General features: G+C 38.6%; 4 protein-coding genes across 6 annotated transcripts; 1 reads left to right on the top strand and 3 right to left on the bottom strand.

Moving 5' to 3' along the window:
* Positions 1-639: 639 nt before the first annotated feature.
* On the top strand, positions 640-1,245 carry LOC6611305 (the record flags this gene model as incomplete). Its single annotated transcript, XM_032727367.1, has 1 exon — positions 640-1,245. A coding segment is annotated over one exon (498 nt), but the record flags the coding sequence as incomplete, so codon positions are not given.
* Positions 1,246-5,984: 4,739 nt separating this feature from the next.
* On the bottom strand, positions 5,985-7,163 carry LOC6611306 (CLIP domain-containing serine protease 2). 2 transcript variants are annotated; one of them, XM_032727365.1, is made up of 4 exons: positions 6,954-7,163; positions 6,852-6,897; positions 6,637-6,797; positions 5,985-6,544 (listed from the first exon to the last, which is right to left on the bottom strand). In XM_032727365.1, exons 1-4 carry the CDS (start codon positions 7,144-7,146, stop codon positions 6,066-6,068), a joined length of 879 nt encoding a protein of 292 aa, XP_032583256.1. In that variant the 5' UTR covers positions 7,147-7,163; the 3' UTR covers positions 5,985-6,065. The 2 variants fall into 2 exon arrangements, with proteins under 2 accessions (XP_032583256.1, XP_032583257.1); XM_032727366.1 differs by lacking the exon at positions 5,985-6,544 and having other exon boundaries at positions 6,668-6,792.
* Positions 7,164-13,671: 6,508 nt separating this feature from the next.
* On the bottom strand, positions 13,672-15,282 carry LOC6611307 (serine protease grass). The gene is made up of 4 exons (XM_032727383.1): positions 15,040-15,282; positions 14,938-14,983; positions 14,710-14,888; positions 13,672-14,632 (listed from the first exon to the last, which is right to left on the bottom strand). The coding sequence occupies exons 1-4, from the start codon at positions 15,257-15,259 to the stop codon at positions 13,731-13,733; spliced, it is 1,347 nt and encodes a 448-aa protein (XP_032583274.1). The 5' UTR covers positions 15,260-15,282; the 3' UTR covers positions 13,672-13,730.
* Positions 15,283-15,425: 143 nt separating this feature from the next.
* Positions 15,426-16,754, bottom strand: LOC6611308 (cathepsin G). Of its 2 annotated transcripts, XM_002035819.2 has the most exons (4): positions 16,518-16,754; positions 16,384-16,429; positions 16,147-16,322; positions 15,426-16,091 (listed from the first exon to the last, which is right to left on the bottom strand). In XM_002035819.2, the coding sequence occupies exons 1-4, from the start codon at positions 16,750-16,752 to the stop codon at positions 15,508-15,510; spliced, it is 1,041 nt and encodes a 346-aa protein (XP_002035855.1). In that variant the 5' UTR covers positions 16,753-16,754; the 3' UTR covers positions 15,426-15,507. The 2 variants fall into 2 exon arrangements, with proteins under 2 accessions (XP_002035855.1, XP_032583275.1); XM_032727384.1 differs by lacking the exon at positions 16,384-16,429 and having other exon boundaries at positions 16,147-16,317.
* Positions 16,755-17,355: the final 601 nt, after the last annotated feature.

Genomic DNA, 17,355 nt, shown 5'->3' on the forward strand with positions numbered 1-17,355 from the left:
GCACAACTAATCGGAATGCCAGTAGTTAGTATTATTCTATTGATGTGTATACCCTCTTCAGTTTTAAACCAATTTCTCGACGGCGAGTGCGGTGTTCAGCAAAATGGACGGACAGTAAGTCGTGCCTCGAGTCCCTGGATAGCATTCCTCCACACGACTGATTTGATATTCGTGTGCACTGGAACTTTGATCTCTCACAGTTCGTAATAAAAGCTATTATTTGATATTAGCTTCTAAGTATCACATATTCATGTACATATATGCTTGATTGCCTGATGATAATACGGAATTCCTGTTTTTAGATCTGATACTAACTGCTGCGCATTGCGTAACGTCCAACTCAAAACTGTAAGTAAATTAATCAAAGTAATTACTCGATGAAAAAATAGTATTTGTATAGATGTTTATTTTTCAGAGTAGCTCGGCTTGGAGAGTTTATGGTAGCAGAAGAAAAAACTTTACCAGTTTTGCACGATGTAAAGGAAGCCAGCAAGCATCCCTATTTCGATATGATAACACATGCGTACGATATAGCCGTTCTTGAGCTTGTCACAAAAGTTGCTTACACAGGTGAATATATAGATTCAATTCGCATATAAAGAGTGGTTTTGCTAGAAAATCTTTTAACACGAATCAATTAGATTTTTAAGGAGAATATGTTTTATTGGAATAGACAACATCAGACCAATCTGCATTGTGTGGGATCGTTCGTGGAAACGCTATATCGATAGCATTCAGATACTCAGTGGCCCTGTACGGGGCAAGCCAGAGAACGAGAATGACGGTGGAAACAGAATCGTGGACATCCGACGCCAGTCACCAGAATGGTGTCACAACTATATGGGCACCTTTAGGGAGAACACATCGAGCAGCATGATCTGCGCTGGGGACACGAAAAGTAAACTATGCAACGCGGACTCCAGCAGTCCTCTGGGAGCCATGGTGGTTCACAAAAAGATACAGAGATATGTCCAGATCGGCATCGCCACAATGAATCAAAGGTGCAACATGCCCAGTATATACACGGATGTGCTAAGCCACATGGACTTTATCCTGCGAGCATGGCGGTATTATAGCAAAGGTCACAGTTCCTCAGAATCTAGTTCAGCGAAAAAGTCACCGACTAATCAAAAATGAATTCCGGTTGAATTAAAAACTTTCAGATAAAGGATAACAATTTTTGTATATGTAAATTTTGCTAATTACTGACTTATCAGGGATGGCAAAATACTCTTTGAAATGTCATCCGGGGTAAACGGATTTGGCCAACTAATTTGATTGTCAACAAAATTTACGTTTACGATTGTATGCGCCGTTTAGCTTGACTGTTTTATGTAAATCGGTGTAATAAAATCAAATGCAGCTGTGGCGTCTTCACAATTGCCTACTAGATGGCATAATTGAGCCAAGAGAAACTTTTGGAGAAGGATTTTAACAGCCAGCAGCAAAAAACAATTAATTTAGTAATGCGCTGAGGCAAAGTCATGTGAAACTGAAAGCATACAGTCGATAAACTTTAATGATTCACTCTGCTAGCTAATTCAAAGAGCACCAAATTACAGAGGACTTTTCTATTCAAATACATGTAATTTTGGAGAACATGAGGGCGACGATTTTTCACCTGCTCTCTGCTTTTGAATTTAAATTGACGTGTGGTTTTCGCCTGATTAAATTATTTACCTCTTGCAACTTATCAGATAGCTTAAATATTAATTTCATAGGTCCTCCAGTTGGCTATTTCAATTAAATTGTGTACTTCCGCAAGCCACTTGACAATTAACACACTCTTTAAATGACAATTTCTTTGCCTCGGCTGTTGATAAACTGCATAATTTATGTAATTTGCTTCACCAACAGACACACTCACGAGCACTTATTGATGACAATTATTTGAAATACTTTTAAGTGAGTGGGCAAAAATTTATTGAATTAATAATTAACTGCAATTGCGCAATACAAAATTTATTTTATTGCTGTCATCAAGTGGCTGGGAGAAGCCAAGCCGGGATGGCCCTGTGCATCATTAAATAATTTTAGTCGCATTCATAATTTAATTGATTTAAATGGGAATAGCGATTTCTCTGTCAATTATCGCACCCCATGTGCACGAATGTGCTGTTTTAGAATAATTGATGACATTTAATATTAATTACACTTTACAATCCAACTTGAAACCTTTATTTGTAAAGGGCACATTCTATTTTTTCCCGTTGCATGCCGGCAGTTCTCGAGGCTTTAACTAATTTTATTACTGTGCATTAATCATGCACCGCATGTTAATAAATATTAATGTCCTTCAGCTTGCCAGCGAACTGCCAATTTTAGCCATAAAATTTCCGGAAAATTTTGCATAAAAGTGTACTGATTTATGATATTGCCAAACAAAAAAAAAACAAACAAGTTCATTCAGCCAGTGGGGTTGCAAAAAAAACCTGCACAAATTGCAATTAATTATCTAGTAATGAAACGAAAATGCTTAATTAAACATTGAATCGACTTTAATGTACCTTTTAAAAGTGCAGTTTGTTGCACAAATATATATGTTTTGAACAATAAGAACATATAATAATTGCATTTAAAGGATTATGCACACCATAGCTTTTAAATTTTGAAGTATATAAGCAGAACTAATCAAAATACTGTATATGAAATACTGTGCCGATATGCCATCTTTTTTTCTATTAAAAGAGTATTCTTTTCGTGGTTCCTGTGGCCATTTGTTGCATTCGCTGCAATCCTGGATGTTTCAGTCTTTTGGTCATTAAACGCATCTGTGTGACAAAATAAAAAAATGGTGGAAAAAACTATTAAACTCCTTTGTAAGGACACAAAAAAATGAGAGACAAAATAGACGTTGGTTAGGGGCAAAGGGGAATGTTGGGACTTAAGTCTTTTGAGGGAAATGGCAAAATCTGTGCTTTTGCGCACAACCATTTCTATTTCCTTTGGCCATTTCTAAAATTTGCATTTTTCATGCCACAATGTATAAAATTCATATTTATAAATCTTTTAACTGCACACACCACACCAAACACAAAATGGGACACATCAAAAAGCCAAAGCACAGACAGAAGTAAAAATGTGAAAATAGGAAATGAAAACGAAAAAAATAAACAAAAACCGAATGTCGTTCAGTCAGGCCGACTACAAACAACTCTCTACTTTAAGAATACAATATGTATAAATATACATTTATAAATGACTGCAGAGAAGTTCTTAGATGAAATCAATGAACGCAAGTCTATTTTAATTGTTATCCTTAATTGGCTGCATATTTGAAAGCAAGGTGCGGTTCCAAAAAGTTGGGTTTACAATGAATTTCGAAAAAGTGTATATGAGAAACTTGGATAAAAATACAAAACCATTCACACTCTTTGCCCTGAAAAAGAGCAACACCAAAGGAGGAGATATAAAAATGTGTTGCAAGTCAGAAGTGAATGAATGAATGTGAATGAATATGACTTTGCCACACCGAGCAGAACACAATAAAAATGTTAGGACCTCGCTGGCCAGTGGGTGAGCGGAACCCAAAAAGCAGGAAGCGGAAGAGAATGCGGGGAAAGCGGAAGTGGGGCGCACGGAATGAGACACCGCTGCACGGCGCTGTGATTTTTCATTTGGAGCGATTTTCCTTGGACTGCCTTGGGCAACAGTTGTGACCAAAAGTGGTGGGGGAACTGAACGCGTGCGACATGCAACTGCAAAGTGACCAAGCCACCACTTCTGCTGCTGCATGTATTAAAAAAATTGCTTAGCCTTTCAGCCTCTCACTTCTGAATATATAACGGAATCCCTTATTTTTGGCTTTTGAATAATAAATAAGTCTCGGAATTTTGGGGCTTTTATATCATGTACTCGTACAGAGGGTTGCCGATGAACATTTGAATCTTTAAAATAAAAGCAAATATTTTATAAATTTGTATACATATTGTTAGATATTTTAGTGCGAATATTAGTCATTTAGAATATTTTATATTTTTATAATAATTTCTGTTTGTATTTGTATTTGTCTGTATGATATAAGTAAGTGAACATACAAAAAGTTTTAAAAATTGTATCCACTTAAAACGTATAACTTTTTGCAGAAGCCTGCACAAATTTGGTCGCATACCTTGCAGCGCACGCCACCTTTTATTTGCTGCTGATTCAGAAAGTAAGCATCTCTGGCGTTGCTATTTTAATTTTAGCCTGCCACGCGTTTGCTGAAATTAGCGTGATGCACTTCCCCCATTACCCACCTTACTGCTGCTACTCAGATACATTTAACTTTGGGTCTACGTTCGAGGCGTTGACGTTGCATTTTTACTTGCACGCTTAAGAACTTTTCTGCGCCAAAGTTGTTCAAATAAAATGGTAGAAAGGAAGTTTGGCACGGAGGCTGGAAGTCAAGAAGGCCCCTCTCATCAAGTTTGCCTGGCTGGCACAAAATTTTCAGCACTGAAAATAAGTAGGAACGTCTTTTTTTGGATTATATTTAAAATATCAAAATATCACCCACAAATGTGGGCTTTATGCGGTACAGCTTAAATTTGTATTTGTATAATTTGTGTGACAATTTCTTTTTACAAATACTTTGTTAACAACATCACATTTTTCTGAGTGCAGGATGTGGGATGCTGCAGATGACTATCCCTGCTACTTGGTTTCCTCTACCTGTCTCTGGCATTCTAATTAGCGTCGACTCGACCCACCTGCTTCCTTCTGCCAGAAAACTGCGACTTCTTCGCCGATCATGGAGCACTTCGTTAGTCGCGTGCGTGTGACATTGTGTACATGAAACAATTATGCAACATTTACGCGCAACTCATAAAAATGTCCGTGTGTGCTCATGAGCTCGTTGTATTTATATCAAAGAAAGCTGATTTCAGTCAACACGAGCCTTTTGGTAATGCAAAGGGTTGGAAATTGAGTTTGATATTAGGAAACTCAAGCACCGCGTTATTAGACTAGTATTTTTTGTGAGCCGTAAAATATTTTTTAATAGTTGACAGTATTCTTTGAGAACAAAGAAACTGGTTCAACTAGTTTTAAACACTTCACCCAAATTATTAGCGTAAAGTTCAAGCAAAGCGGAATTAAAAATGAATTGCATAAAAGAGAACGCCAAATGCGGGAAATCTTTTCCCCCAATCGGAAAACTCCACCCGCCATGCTCAATAATTGCTAGCGCAGCGTAAAATTTTGCGCTGACTTCATTAAAAAATAACACAAAAAAAATGTCTAACAAAAAAGAAAAAGAAATAAAATTGCAAGCAAAATGAATGAGTCTGGGCCACAGAGTGTAGAGTAGGAATGGCATCGATTGAGTTCAATTGGTGGGCATCGGATGGCGGGGAGGCAATTGTAAAATGGTCAGACCATGAGCTAAGCCAATAATCAAGGGTCTGGAGTCGGGGACCCCCAGTGTCTGGCAGGTGGGTGGGGGTTCGGTTCAGTTGGCGGTTGTTCAGGGGGCGGGGCCGGGCTTTGCGGTCCGGGAGGCGGCAGCTAATATATTACGAGCATTTAACAAGCATACTCCTGGGGTCTCTCACGAGTCCGCTTTGATTTATTAGGTGTTTGGTGAAAAAAAGCAAGGCAACGAAATGAAAAGCACAAGAGGACGAGCACAAGCCGGACGAATCGAGGAACCAGGAAGAAGGAACACGGCACACGGACCAAGGACCAAGGAACCGACCGGATGGGCAGGCTGCAAAATTCCGAAACACTAATGTGAATGTAATTTGTAGTTAATGTGCTGTCGGTTGGCATGAGGGCGGGCAACTCGGCTATTCAGGCATTTTAATTGTTCAAACAAAATCGGGATTTTCCGGAAGTTTCGAAGGCTTTCCTTTTTTTCGCAGTACCACCTCCGTCAAAATGGACGCTTTCATTTATGCAGGTTAACGGTAAGAAGGTTGCGGCATTTTCAAGGATATTTTTTGCTTTTAAAAGTAATTTTGAATTATTTTAAAATTCTTAAAGTAAGAACCACATTTTAAATCTCATAGTTCAGTGATTGTAGTGATTGTACTGTTTTATTAATACTTAATACGCCGCAAAAGCTTAACAAAATAATATTAATCTTATGAATTAGCATTCAATGTGGTATTTTCCACATCGAAATTATTTTGCAAATCCCAAGTTTTGGGAGATCTTTCACTTTTGTGGTACTGTCGCCATACTGAAAGGATAAAATCGGTGTGACTCAGAACATCCGTATAAATGCTTGCCCTTTTGCACTTTTGGTTAGTGGTTGCAATGCCGATTAAAACATAGCGCGGAAAGTTCTTAAAGGATATAATGGCTCCCAGAGGACTGCTAAAGTCTACGTTGCACAGTTTGGAATCCGAGTCCCCAGCGCAAAACTGACTGCTCGAAATTTCAGAGCCGTTTTGGGTAGAACACATATTTGCTGGTTGACGTCTGATCTCGGTTATTCTAAATGCATCGCTTTCATTTTGATAATTGGGTAGACCCCATTGTGCACCGCTTAGCACCTGGATGTTGTCGATATAGTTTCTCCAAATGGTCCACCACACTATGCAAATAGGCCTAATGGCTTCTACGAAGAGAACCAATTCGAATTAAGCAAATGCAATATACTTCGGATTCTTAATAGATTAAAAAGAAAGGAAATGCAATAAATAAACTCACTTGAGAACACAATATCTGTAGCCAAGCCGAGAATAGCTATGTCATTGGCGTTTGTAGTCGTGTTGTATAAGGGATGTATAAAGGTTTGGCTTACTTGGTGCTCTGATAACATCGTGTCATTAGCATCTTCCGTTCCTATAAACTCTCCAACATGAGCTACTCTGTAAGCATATATATTATAAGAAATTTATATATTTATATAATAAATCACGTGCAATTGTTCGTTGGCCCTTGTGCAATGCGCTGCAGTCAGAATTAGTTCTGTAATGTTAAAGAATATGTATCTGACTTCGAGGAAGTAGATTGCTTTGACGAACTTTCAGTTATCACAGTTCCGCCGCACACGTATAGCAATTCCGAAGTATGCAGATAAGCCATCCACGGACTCGAGATATTATTCGCAATCTTCCCATTCGACAGAAGTCCGCACCTTCCGTCGAGATATTGCGATGATCCCGGAATGGGGAGCAGAAACAGCAGTGCTGAGATTCCAATTACAACTGAATCCATTACGCTACTGCGGATCAATCGGTAGTGCATTTCTTTTTAATAAGCTCGACAATCGGGCTTATCAGGCTGTTTATTCCGAGAATATATATATATATATATATATATATATCAGTATAATGGATTGCAGTTGATCATTGAACATAATCATTAGCACCGTTGCTAATATCTTAGAATCACTAAATATTTAATAAAATGAATTCATTTTTCCTATATAAATTAGAAAGAATGGCAAGAAAAGATAAGCCTCGCAATTAAATAAACACAATAATAATTCGTTGGATATTATTTCATTTTAGTATGATGTCTTTTCACTGATTAACTTCAAGGCACACCAGTCACCACAATTTCCGCATTTATTGCTTCCTTTTCTCACTTTGTTTTTTATTTCACATTTTTTGCAGCTGCCCAATGTTAAATGTTAAATTTTCATTGTCGAATTCCTTCCCCCTTTATTGTTCAACAACGACGGCGTTCGCATCACAAGCTTTTCCATCGCCGGCCATTAAAGGTCATAAATCACAACATAGCATAGAAATAAATCAACCCTTTATTATCAACACATCGCAATGTTTGTTATCGAAAGGGTTATTTATAGTTCTCCTGGGAGCGAAGGGCCAAAGAATCGGCCCGAGCCAGCCGGAATTTGTGAATATATTTACCGGAATTAACTACGGCTCACAGATTGAGTTCAAGGTTGAAATTCGCTGACCGAATTGCCTACTTATCGGTGTGGGTATGTGTTGTGTGCTTTTTTTTGTGTCCTGGCAAGCTCATTAAGCAAATCGCATTATTTGCTCATACGAATTCAAGTATCTTTCCAGTGCACTAAGCACACAGAACGCTCTGACAGCCCCACAAGGAGCTTCATTTGCCGGCAATTGAAAGCCTGAAAAGACACACTGGGGAGGAGCATGAGCTGCACATAGAAAATGAATACATCATTAGCTGCATAAAATGTCCTTGCCAACTCAAACGTACTGATGCACAGGAAAAATAGTTTCCTTCGAAGGGAACAACACATGCGTTTCGGTTTAGAGCAATTGGGGTACTTACAAGTATAAGTCGACCCAAATTGGTTTAAAATTCCACTTAATTTCGTATGTTTAAATACACTAGTAAACTATAAGGAATTATAAAAGCAAGGCAATTAATTAAATTTTAAATAGAAATAATTACTCATAGTTAGTCTTAGGTTGGACCTATGCCTATTTTTCTTTTATCATAAAACCTTATAAGGAAGTCAGTAATTTTTATCCGTGTAGATAGCCGTATACACGTTTATACGAACGTGTACGTTAGCTACAAGTGGACAAAGCCGACTATAAGTGGCATAAGAACGAAAACCCGAAAGGAGGACGAAAACATCAACGCTCCATGGCTACTTAAACGGCTTAGGTCTGAGGACTTATGCAACTTGTTAACTAATTACGTGCACAGCAGCATAAAGTGGCTTAAAACACACGCACCTGAGGCCACTTAGGCATCGAACACACAGGGAATTTTTCATAATGCCCTGGCAATAACATCAAATAAGCTGGTAAGACCGAACTGATAATTTTATGGAAATATGTTATAATCTCTCAATGATCGTTCACATTATGGCCTTCACATTAGGTCCTTATTAGGAAGTGTGGTGAAGATACAACTAATTCCAATCAATGAGTTATGCTATTTTATATGTAAATAAATAAATACATAAATATTTCACCAAATAGAAACCAAAGATTAACCAAAGATTGTTAAATTACAAAAATATACACCACGTCAAGGCTTATTGATTAAACTATTTTGAATTTTACAATTTATTGTTAACTATTCCATTTATTCCCTAAAATAACACGAAGTTAATAATTTTAAGTTTTCGATCATACTCTCTATTCATATTCTGATATCAAAGTGGCAATCTGAGAGTTCTGATTTCCCTTAAGATTTTTTTACTTGATAATTTTTTCGTTATCCTTCCTGTTTATTTTAATTCCATCCATTGGTGTTATTTCTAGACTTTTTAATTAAATTTTAATCACCATCAAAATTGATGGAACATTCCGAGAATTGTATTCGTTTGGCAGGTGTTCAATAAGTTAATTTCCTGTTTGATTACTGATTATTCGTCACTGTTGCACTTAACAAGGTGGTGGTTATTGAGAAAGATTGAAATTAATCTCATTTTGTTAACTGTTTATGCTTTTTATATAATTTAATTAAATTTTAAAGTCCTTTAGGCAAACGTCGTTTAGCATAGACAAACACATTTCATTTCGATTTGTCTGGCAAGAAAAATCTTTTTGGAAGCAATCTAAAATACAAAAGTTTGCAGACAACAAAAAGCAAAACATAAGAAAATCAAGAGCAGAAAGGGTTTCAAAAGGAGTTTGAAAAAGGCCAAAAGGAGTGATGAAGCAAACAGCCATTGATTATAATAAATCACACCTTTGTCACTCAATGCGAAAACGTATTTTTCCAATTAAAAGCCAAAGAACGGTCCCCTGCAAATTACTTTAACCTTTCGTCGGCCATCGGGTTGCCGACATGTAATTAGTTGACAAAGGTGTTCGTGCCAGTTGTTTTTAGTGGGCTTGGGACGGGCTTAATTGAATTTTTATCTCGGCCAATGTGGCTTCTTTCCACGTGTACTTCAAAAAAGTATAGACAGAAAAATCCCTAGTAACAAAAAGTAAAATGGCGAAAACGAAAGAATATGCAAATTTAAATGAATTGATCAATTTCTTTTATCTAGTGTAGTAGCAAAAGGTTAACGAGTTAGCTAACCAATTTAAAGTGAATTTTCTTCTTGGCTGATTAGGATAAGTGAAAGAAGATTATAAATTTCTATTTTAAAAGCATTTTTTAATTGCAATAAACTTGCTACCTACGTGCCTCGACCAAGCACGAAAATATGTCTGTCAACATTGTTGATTTTCCGACGAGCTCTTCTTTGTTTCGCATTGGGAAGATATGCTCGGTGATTGTTGTTGGCTTTGGGTGATTGTTGTTGGCAGGTGGTCAAAGGGAAAGGTCCTGGGAGTGGCAACAAACCGCAGCAATGTCAACAGAATAAGCCGATTGCGTGGAATTCCGCCATTGTCCCCTTCAATCGCTTCCAGGGGATTGGCTGCTCCGCCAGTCAAATGATAAGTCAATTGTTTGGCTTGAAATTTCCGTTGCCACAGCAACTACGCCTCCAGCACTCAGAAAAATAAATACATAAAATGATGTAGCAGTAAAAAAAAAGAAATAGAAATTGGAAATCCAGTTCCAACTTTATTGTGAAATAAATAAAATATGTTTAATTATGTAAAAATTATAGCTAAGCGAAAGCTAAACGGCGATAATTGCGCTTGAGTGTACACTAGCAATTCATGGAAAAAATGCATATAACTGCAGTTAAGGGTTTGCCTATTATTAGCCCCATTTAGTTTCAATTTGTGGTCGAAACGATCTAATTATTTATTATCCGTGGCCCTTCCCTGCTTTGTTGACCATCCCTTCAAGCCAAGCGCGGTGGCTTTTATGGCCACCAATTGCGCTTAAGTGGGAAAGCAGCAGCTTTACGAGCATTCCCCTTAGCTGCTCCCACTCAAGCCACCTCCGATTCGATTCAAATTGGCACGCAAGCCAAATGAAGTTATGAGTTTGGCCAACAGAGAGGGTCTTGGAGCGAGTGTGTGGTCCTATTCAAGCTCCTTGTTGCTTCAGATTTGCTCGGCTGAAGTCTGGAGAAATCGGTACAACAAGTGTGCGCTTTGGGCAGATACTTAAACACCGCAGTGTGGGTACCCTTATTTTAAAAAATTTGCATTAAAGCAATACAAATTTATGTTTAATAAAAAAATGACCAAGCTTTTAAGCGCCTATAACTATGTTGTGATATAATAAATTTATCTCTTATACTTCATATCTAAGAATTATAATTAAAAGGAGAGAGGGCTTTTAAATTTTCATAAATATTTTTTTAAAACAATATACTAACATAGTTACTACAAAGGATACACTCCTGTAGATATCGTACATACTCTGCGCCCTTCGACAAGCTGGCCAACACTTGCAGAACAAACAGTCGCCGTGGGAAATTATTAGAGACAAATAAATTAAATTTTATAGCTTGGGTGCGCTAACACGGAAGGAAGCCAGGACAGACGGGAGCAGGAGTCAATGGAAGGATCCCAATTTGATTGACGATTGTTTGGGGGCAATTATAGATTTGGCTGGCTTGTTTTCTGCGAGCTTATAGTGGTGGAGCTGGCTAATCCCATTCCCAGCAGGACAATGGACACTTCAATTTCCTTCAGCTCCATTTATGGCTGAAACATGCAAACTAAAAGTTAAGTTCTGTGCGAACTCCGACCCCAGCAGAGTAACAACAAAAGCCGCTCGACTCGATGGCGTTTAACAAAGTTATTGGCTTTCCCTCGCTTCCGCTACCCAGCGTTCTTGGCCATCATCAACACTGTCTGTCCGATGCTCAAACTCACCCACTCTGGGTGCCCCGTTTTCTTGCCACCTTTTGTTTTTTACAAGCACTTTGCAAATATTTATGGTTGAAAGCAGCGTAAACAATAAACTCATAAACTGCAGCGACGACGTCTGCGTCACAGGACACTGGACACAGAACCCAGCGGGTAAATCGATTTTTAAAATGAATTATGTTTGCAGTTATGCAATATGTATACACATTTATGGACACAAGTATGTAACCGTCCTGAAGCGATATGATACCGGATATTGTGTATAACATTTAATAAAGAAACGATTGAATGTGTGCTACAAGCTCCGTAGAAAATAAGTGCCTATTAGTTCATTAAAAAATTAAGCATTAAAAGAAAAAAGATATTTGTTTATTTTCCTACGATAATGAAGGGAAATTTCCTTTCAGTTGTTTTCGGGCTTTTAATTTTATAAAGCAGGCATATATTGTCAATTAAATTGACTGCTGTTTGACCAGCACTTGTGCTTCACATGCCTTTGTTGGTCGAAAACCTCAACATAAAATGGGCATATGTGTACGCGTCGATGAAAAGGGACAGTATGTGCAATTTATAAATTAGCTAAATATTTTGGTAGAGACTCCAACACCACCTCATGCACCCTACGACCGACACATCCTGCTGCTTCTGTCCAAACAATACGCATGCACATGCATTCTGGAACTCTATTTGCTCAAAATTTTGAATGCAGAAATTGCAGCAGTGCTGGGAACTGTACTGCCAGTTGTTGAGCAAACATTTACCAGAGAAGGGAATTTCACCAATGAAATTAGAGTCTACATTGAAATTAGCAGGCGACGCAGCGTAAGCTATGTCCCTAAATTCAGAGGTAAATATGAAACGAAAGTCGGCATATCAGTGCGATAAATATATAAACAATATATTATGGTGCACTGAAATCAAATAGGGTAGATAACATTAAAGTTTCACACAAAGGAAATTTTACAATATACCATATTTCCGTGTAGTGTAGAAGATTTCTGCTCTGTTAATTTAATGTTTATTTATATACCACGAATATTTATTTATTAAGACCCATCGGCTAAAAACAAAATTAATATCCTTGTCAGATTATTAAATTTTTTTAAAATGTTGAAAGCCTGTTTACAACTTTTGAGGGGTTTTTGAATTTTTGCAGGCAGTAAAAATATTCATTACATTTCTTTGAACACGTCAATCCATTGATTGCTAGAGGCAGTTTAGCTCACAGCCGGAATCATCAATTAAAAAATCGAATTGACTGTTATCTGTTTTTATATTTCTACACATTCACATGAGATGTCTCCGCTTTTTCCGACAATTGTCGACTGCAAACTCTTGTAATCCTAATGAATCCAGCACCTATTTATTTTTCATTGTGGGAAATTGTGCAAATGCCATGACAACAGTTCGCTTTTGGGGGGTCGAATGCCACGCATACACATGGCCACATGGTCTGACCATCATACGGATACGAGTGTGTTCAATTGTTTAAATGTGCCGTAACAACAGTGCAAAAAAGTACACAAAACCTGAAAGAAATTCTGGCCTTCGCAACACAAATTAAGAATGCCCTTCAGTGAAGTAAATGAGGTTACTTAAAAAATATGTGAAATATATATATAATTAGCAAAATTGTAAATTTACCAAGATGTTGCGCACATTTCTGGATTTCATTTTGTCAACAAGGTACGCAAAACGTTATGGAGCCCCCACAGATACTTAAACGGATGTATCTGCAGACTGGTAAGGGTATTTCGAACAAGACAGATACTGATGTAGATTCACTCCTGCCCGTTGTTTGCATACATCAGTCTGAGCTCGGGGAATAGGCAGAAGTGTACAGGGTGGATTGCTGACAGATAGGCAGTATTTGCTGCTATTTTGTTACTGCTTGTTACTGTTTCACATGAGGCTTTGTCTCTCATCAGTTTAATTAGTTGGCAATGCTTTTGCTTTGCTTTTTGCCAGCCCCTTCACACGAACCCCCATGGAAAACAAAAGCTTAGCTGGAACAAAAATAATTTTGTCTATGGCATTGCATGTAAAGCTGACACATATATTTCTGTACTTCTTAGCATTGATTTAAATATTTTATTTATCGAACATATACGCTTTCAGCTAAAGAATCATTGGAAAGTTTCCTGGATATCTATGTCTATAAAAATACTCGTGCGAATCGCCCTCTGGGCTATAATCATTATACCAGTCATAGTCCACTTTCCCGTAATGACCTTCATGGGAGTCCCAAACCGAATCATAATTGGTGTCCCAATGTCCTGGCATGGGATCTATAAAGTTAGGTTCCGGAATCGGGGGTATGACAGGTGGCTTGGAAGGAGGATTCGGTGCTGGTGGGATGATAATAGGTGGACTCGGTGGAATCGGTAGACTCGGTGGAATCGGTGGACTCGGTGGAATCGGTGGAATCGGTGGACTCGGTGGACTCGGCGGACTCGTCGGACTCGGCGCACGAGTTGGTGGTCTAGTTGGCGGTTGGGTTGGTGGTCTAGTTGGCGGTCGGGTTGGTGGTCTTGTTGGCGGTCGGGTTGGTGGTCTAGTTGGCGGTCGCGTTGAAGGTCTGACCTGAGGTCTATTTGAAACTGTCTTTTTCTGACCGTTGCCGAAGTTACGCCAAACCTTGAGAATAAAGCCGATGTGGCTGATAACGTCCGTGTACACACTTACATATTTGCACTGTAGGTTTGTGAAGCTGGCAATGCCGATTTGGACGTAGCGTTTCGAGTTCTTAAAGGGAATTAAGGCACCTAGAGGACCACCGGAATCGCCATTGCACAGATTACTGTTCGAGTTTCCCGCGCAGAACTGATTTCCCACGATATTAGCACCGATATACTGGCGGCACATTTGCGGTGGCTGCCGCCGTATGTCTAGGGTCCTGAGCGCATCGCTGTCTGTTCCGTTTTCGGTCTTGCCCCAACCAGTTCCGGTTAGTATCGGAATTTTATCGAAATAATTCTTCCATTTAGAATTCAACAAAATGCAGATGGGCCTAATGTTATCTAGTGAAGCATACAAAAAGTTAAAAAATTGGATTTGGCTTTTGTGTGGAAAACTGAAGTTATATCATAAAACCCACCTCTGTAAACCACTGGCTTTTCTAGTCGCAGAATGGCTATGTCGTTCCAGAACATTTTGTTGTGAAATAGCCGTGGCTTGAAAGCCTCGTCCACTTTGTGCTTTACTCGAACATGGCAGTAACTTCCAACGCATTTGTCATCTTTTCCACTTCTTATGTACTCCCCCAGACGAGCATATCTGAGAAAAAAAGATATATAATATTTTTCATTGGATGGATGTCACTTACAATGTCTGGTTCGGTTTTAGGCAATGCGCTGCAGTCAGTACCAGTCCTGCAATGACATTTTATAATATAAACGTATATATACAAAACAATTTCTGTACGAACTGTTTGTGATCAAAGTTCCGCCGCACACGAAATCACCATCAGTTGATTTAAGAAATACCATCCACGGACTCGAGTTATATTTCGCTATTTTGCCATTAACGACCCTTAGTAGACTTTTTGATTCAGTTATAGTTCCACAATTCGGGTCAAGAAACTGACAATATCCTGGAAGTGGCAGAATAAATAGCATAGCCACAATGGCTAATGCTAGGAACTTCATAACTGCGGTCTTAATTGCGCGAATGTCGGGTGATCGATCGAAGATCTCTGCTTTATAACGTCGCCAATGGGCTTATCAAGAATGGATTCCCGGAAATTTGTATGTATGTATATGTAAATTTTCATAGTAATTCGAGCAATTCGCAAGATAATTGTGATTAAGTGACCATTTCTTGTTTATATTAACTTTTAATTAATATGTATGTATGTTTTATTTATATAAATGTACTTAAAATATTCTAACAACTTTTACCAGGTTGAAATATAAAAGTAGCCTCCAGGATACCACTCGGGACTGTAGTTCCAATCCCAATGCGATCCATGATTGGTGTCGTAATCGTAGTCTTGGAAAGTCTGTTTTGGAGTATGCCACCATGTAGGTGGACGGGTGGTCGGTGTGGGTCTCTTTGGGATCGGTAACCTTTGACCCTTGCCGTACATCCTCCACACTCGAAGGATAAATTCGGCATTGCTCAGAACGTCAGTGAAAACACTTGCCTTTTGGCAATTTCTGTTCGTATAGCTGGCTATACCGATTTGGAGAAAGCGCTGTGTGTTTTTATGCGTTATCATTGCTCCCAATGGACCACCGGAATCGCCATTGCAGAGATTACTGTCCCAGTTTCCTGCGCAGAATTGGTTACCAGCGATGGTCTGGCCGATGAACCTAGCACACACCTCTGGTGGCTGGCGACGAATGTCCAGCGTCTGAAGAGCATCACTGTCACTTTCCATTTCGGTCTTTCCCCATCCAGTAGCAGTTAGCAAATCGATTTTGTCTATATACTGCCTCCACTTATGATCCCACACAACGCAAATGGGCCTGATGTTGTCTACGAAAATAATGTTATATAAAATGATTTTATTCCCAAAAACCGAGGTTGCTACCTCTGTACACGACACTCTTGGCCAACCGCAGAATGGCAATGTCGTTAGCATGTGTATTGGGATCATACAACTTGTGCTTGAAGCCCGCATCTACCATGTGCTCCTCTCGAAAATTGCAGTAATATCCGATGCATTCTTCACTCCTCGTTCTTTCATACTCCCCCAGCCTGGCTACTCTATTAGGGTATGCATTTGAGTGCTTGAAAGTCTATCTGTATTGTTTTTATTGCTACTTACAAATGCTGATTTGCAATGAAGCAATGAGCTGCAGTTAGTACTAGTTCTATTGAAAGGTGCCAAGATTAAATACAGTTCTTAGAAATTTACAACCAATGACAATGACAATGAATTAGAGTCCAATGAATACGCACTGTTCGTAATGAGAGATCCACCGCACACAAACATGTCTGTAGTCGAGTGCAGAAAAACCATCCAGGGGCTCGAGTTATATTTAGCTGTATGGCCATTGATTATGCGATGCGCAGTCCTCGATTGTGTTCGAATTCCGCAGGCTGGGTCGAGAAATTGACTGCATCCGGGGTGTAGAAGCTGGAACATCAGAATAATTCCAACGAATGCTGGAACTCCGATTACTGCGGTGTGCATTGCGCGAGTGCTTGACGATTAATTCTGAGGCTCGGCTTTATAATCCAGCTTATCAGGCGGGTACTCGTATCAAAAATAATATTAAAATTCTTAAATCGTATTACAGAAAGTGTAAAGAAGTGACACGTTAAGCAGTTATGAATTGCATTAAAAACGGCATCGCAGTAAAGAGGACAGTTTTGGTCATATAAAGTATATATATTTACAATGATAAAAAAGATATAACATTTTCTGGGTTTTCACTCCAGACATCGGTGTTTTTTTTTAATTTATAAATACTGTGAGGGTATATAATCTTCGGGTTGCTGAAGCTAATTTTCTTTCGTGTTATTATTGTTTACATTGTTCACCATTTACAGCGAAATAACATTGGTATCTAGCTAAACACTTTTATGTTGGAGGTTATAATTGAAAAGCATGAAAGGGGAAAACAACATAATACAAATAAAAATTTTGCTAACTCGAAATGGAAAGCAGGAAATTCGTTCACAAACGGAAATGTGCATTTAATGGGTTGCAATTTCTAGCTGCAGTTCGAAGCAATTCAGAAATTGGCGTAGATTCGTTTTAACTGCCTCGTTAGTGAAGGCAGCGAAATATCTA

Source organism: Drosophila sechellia, chromosome 2L, assembly GCF_004382195.2.
Source record: "Drosophila sechellia strain sech25 chromosome 2L, ASM438219v1, whole genome shotgun sequence".
NCBI classification, from domain to species: domain Eukaryota; kingdom Metazoa; phylum Arthropoda; class Insecta; order Diptera; family Drosophilidae; genus Drosophila; species Drosophila sechellia.

Coding starts and splice junctions, on each gene's coding strand:
- LOC6611306 (XM_032727365.1), bottom strand. CDS start 7,146: ATGGATTCAGTTGTAATTGGAATCTCAGCACTGCTGTTTCTGCTCCCC. Junction 6,898..6,953: donor CGGAACTGTGATAACTGAAA/GTTCGTCAAAGC, acceptor TTAACATTACAG/AACTAATTCTGACTGCAGCG. Junction 6,545..6,636: donor TACAGATATTGTGTTCTCAA/GTGAGTTTATTT, acceptor TTCTCTTCGTAG/AAGCCATTAGGCCTATTTGC.
- LOC6611307 (XM_032727383.1), bottom strand. CDS start 15,259: ATGAAGTTCCTAGCATTAGCCATTGTGGCTATGCTATTTATTCTGCCA. Junction 14,984..15,039: donor CGGAACTTTGATCACAAACA/GTTCGTACAGAA, acceptor ATGTCATTGCAG/GACTGGTACTGACTGCAGCG. Junction 14,633..14,709: donor AAAGCCAGTGGTTTACAGAG/GTGGGTTTTATG, acceptor ATGCTTCACTAG/ATAACATTAGGCCCATCTGC.
- LOC6611308 (XM_002035819.2), bottom strand. CDS start 16,752: ATGCACACCGCAGTAATCGGAGTTCCAGCATTCGTTGGAATTATTCTG. Junction 16,430..16,517: donor TGGATCTCTCATTACGAACA/GTGCGTATTCAT, acceptor ACCTTTCAATAG/AACTAGTACTAACTGCAGCT. Junction 16,323..16,383: donor TTCATTGCAAATCAGCATTT/GTAAGTAGCAAT, acceptor ATACCCTAATAG/AGTAGCCAGGCTGGGGGAGT.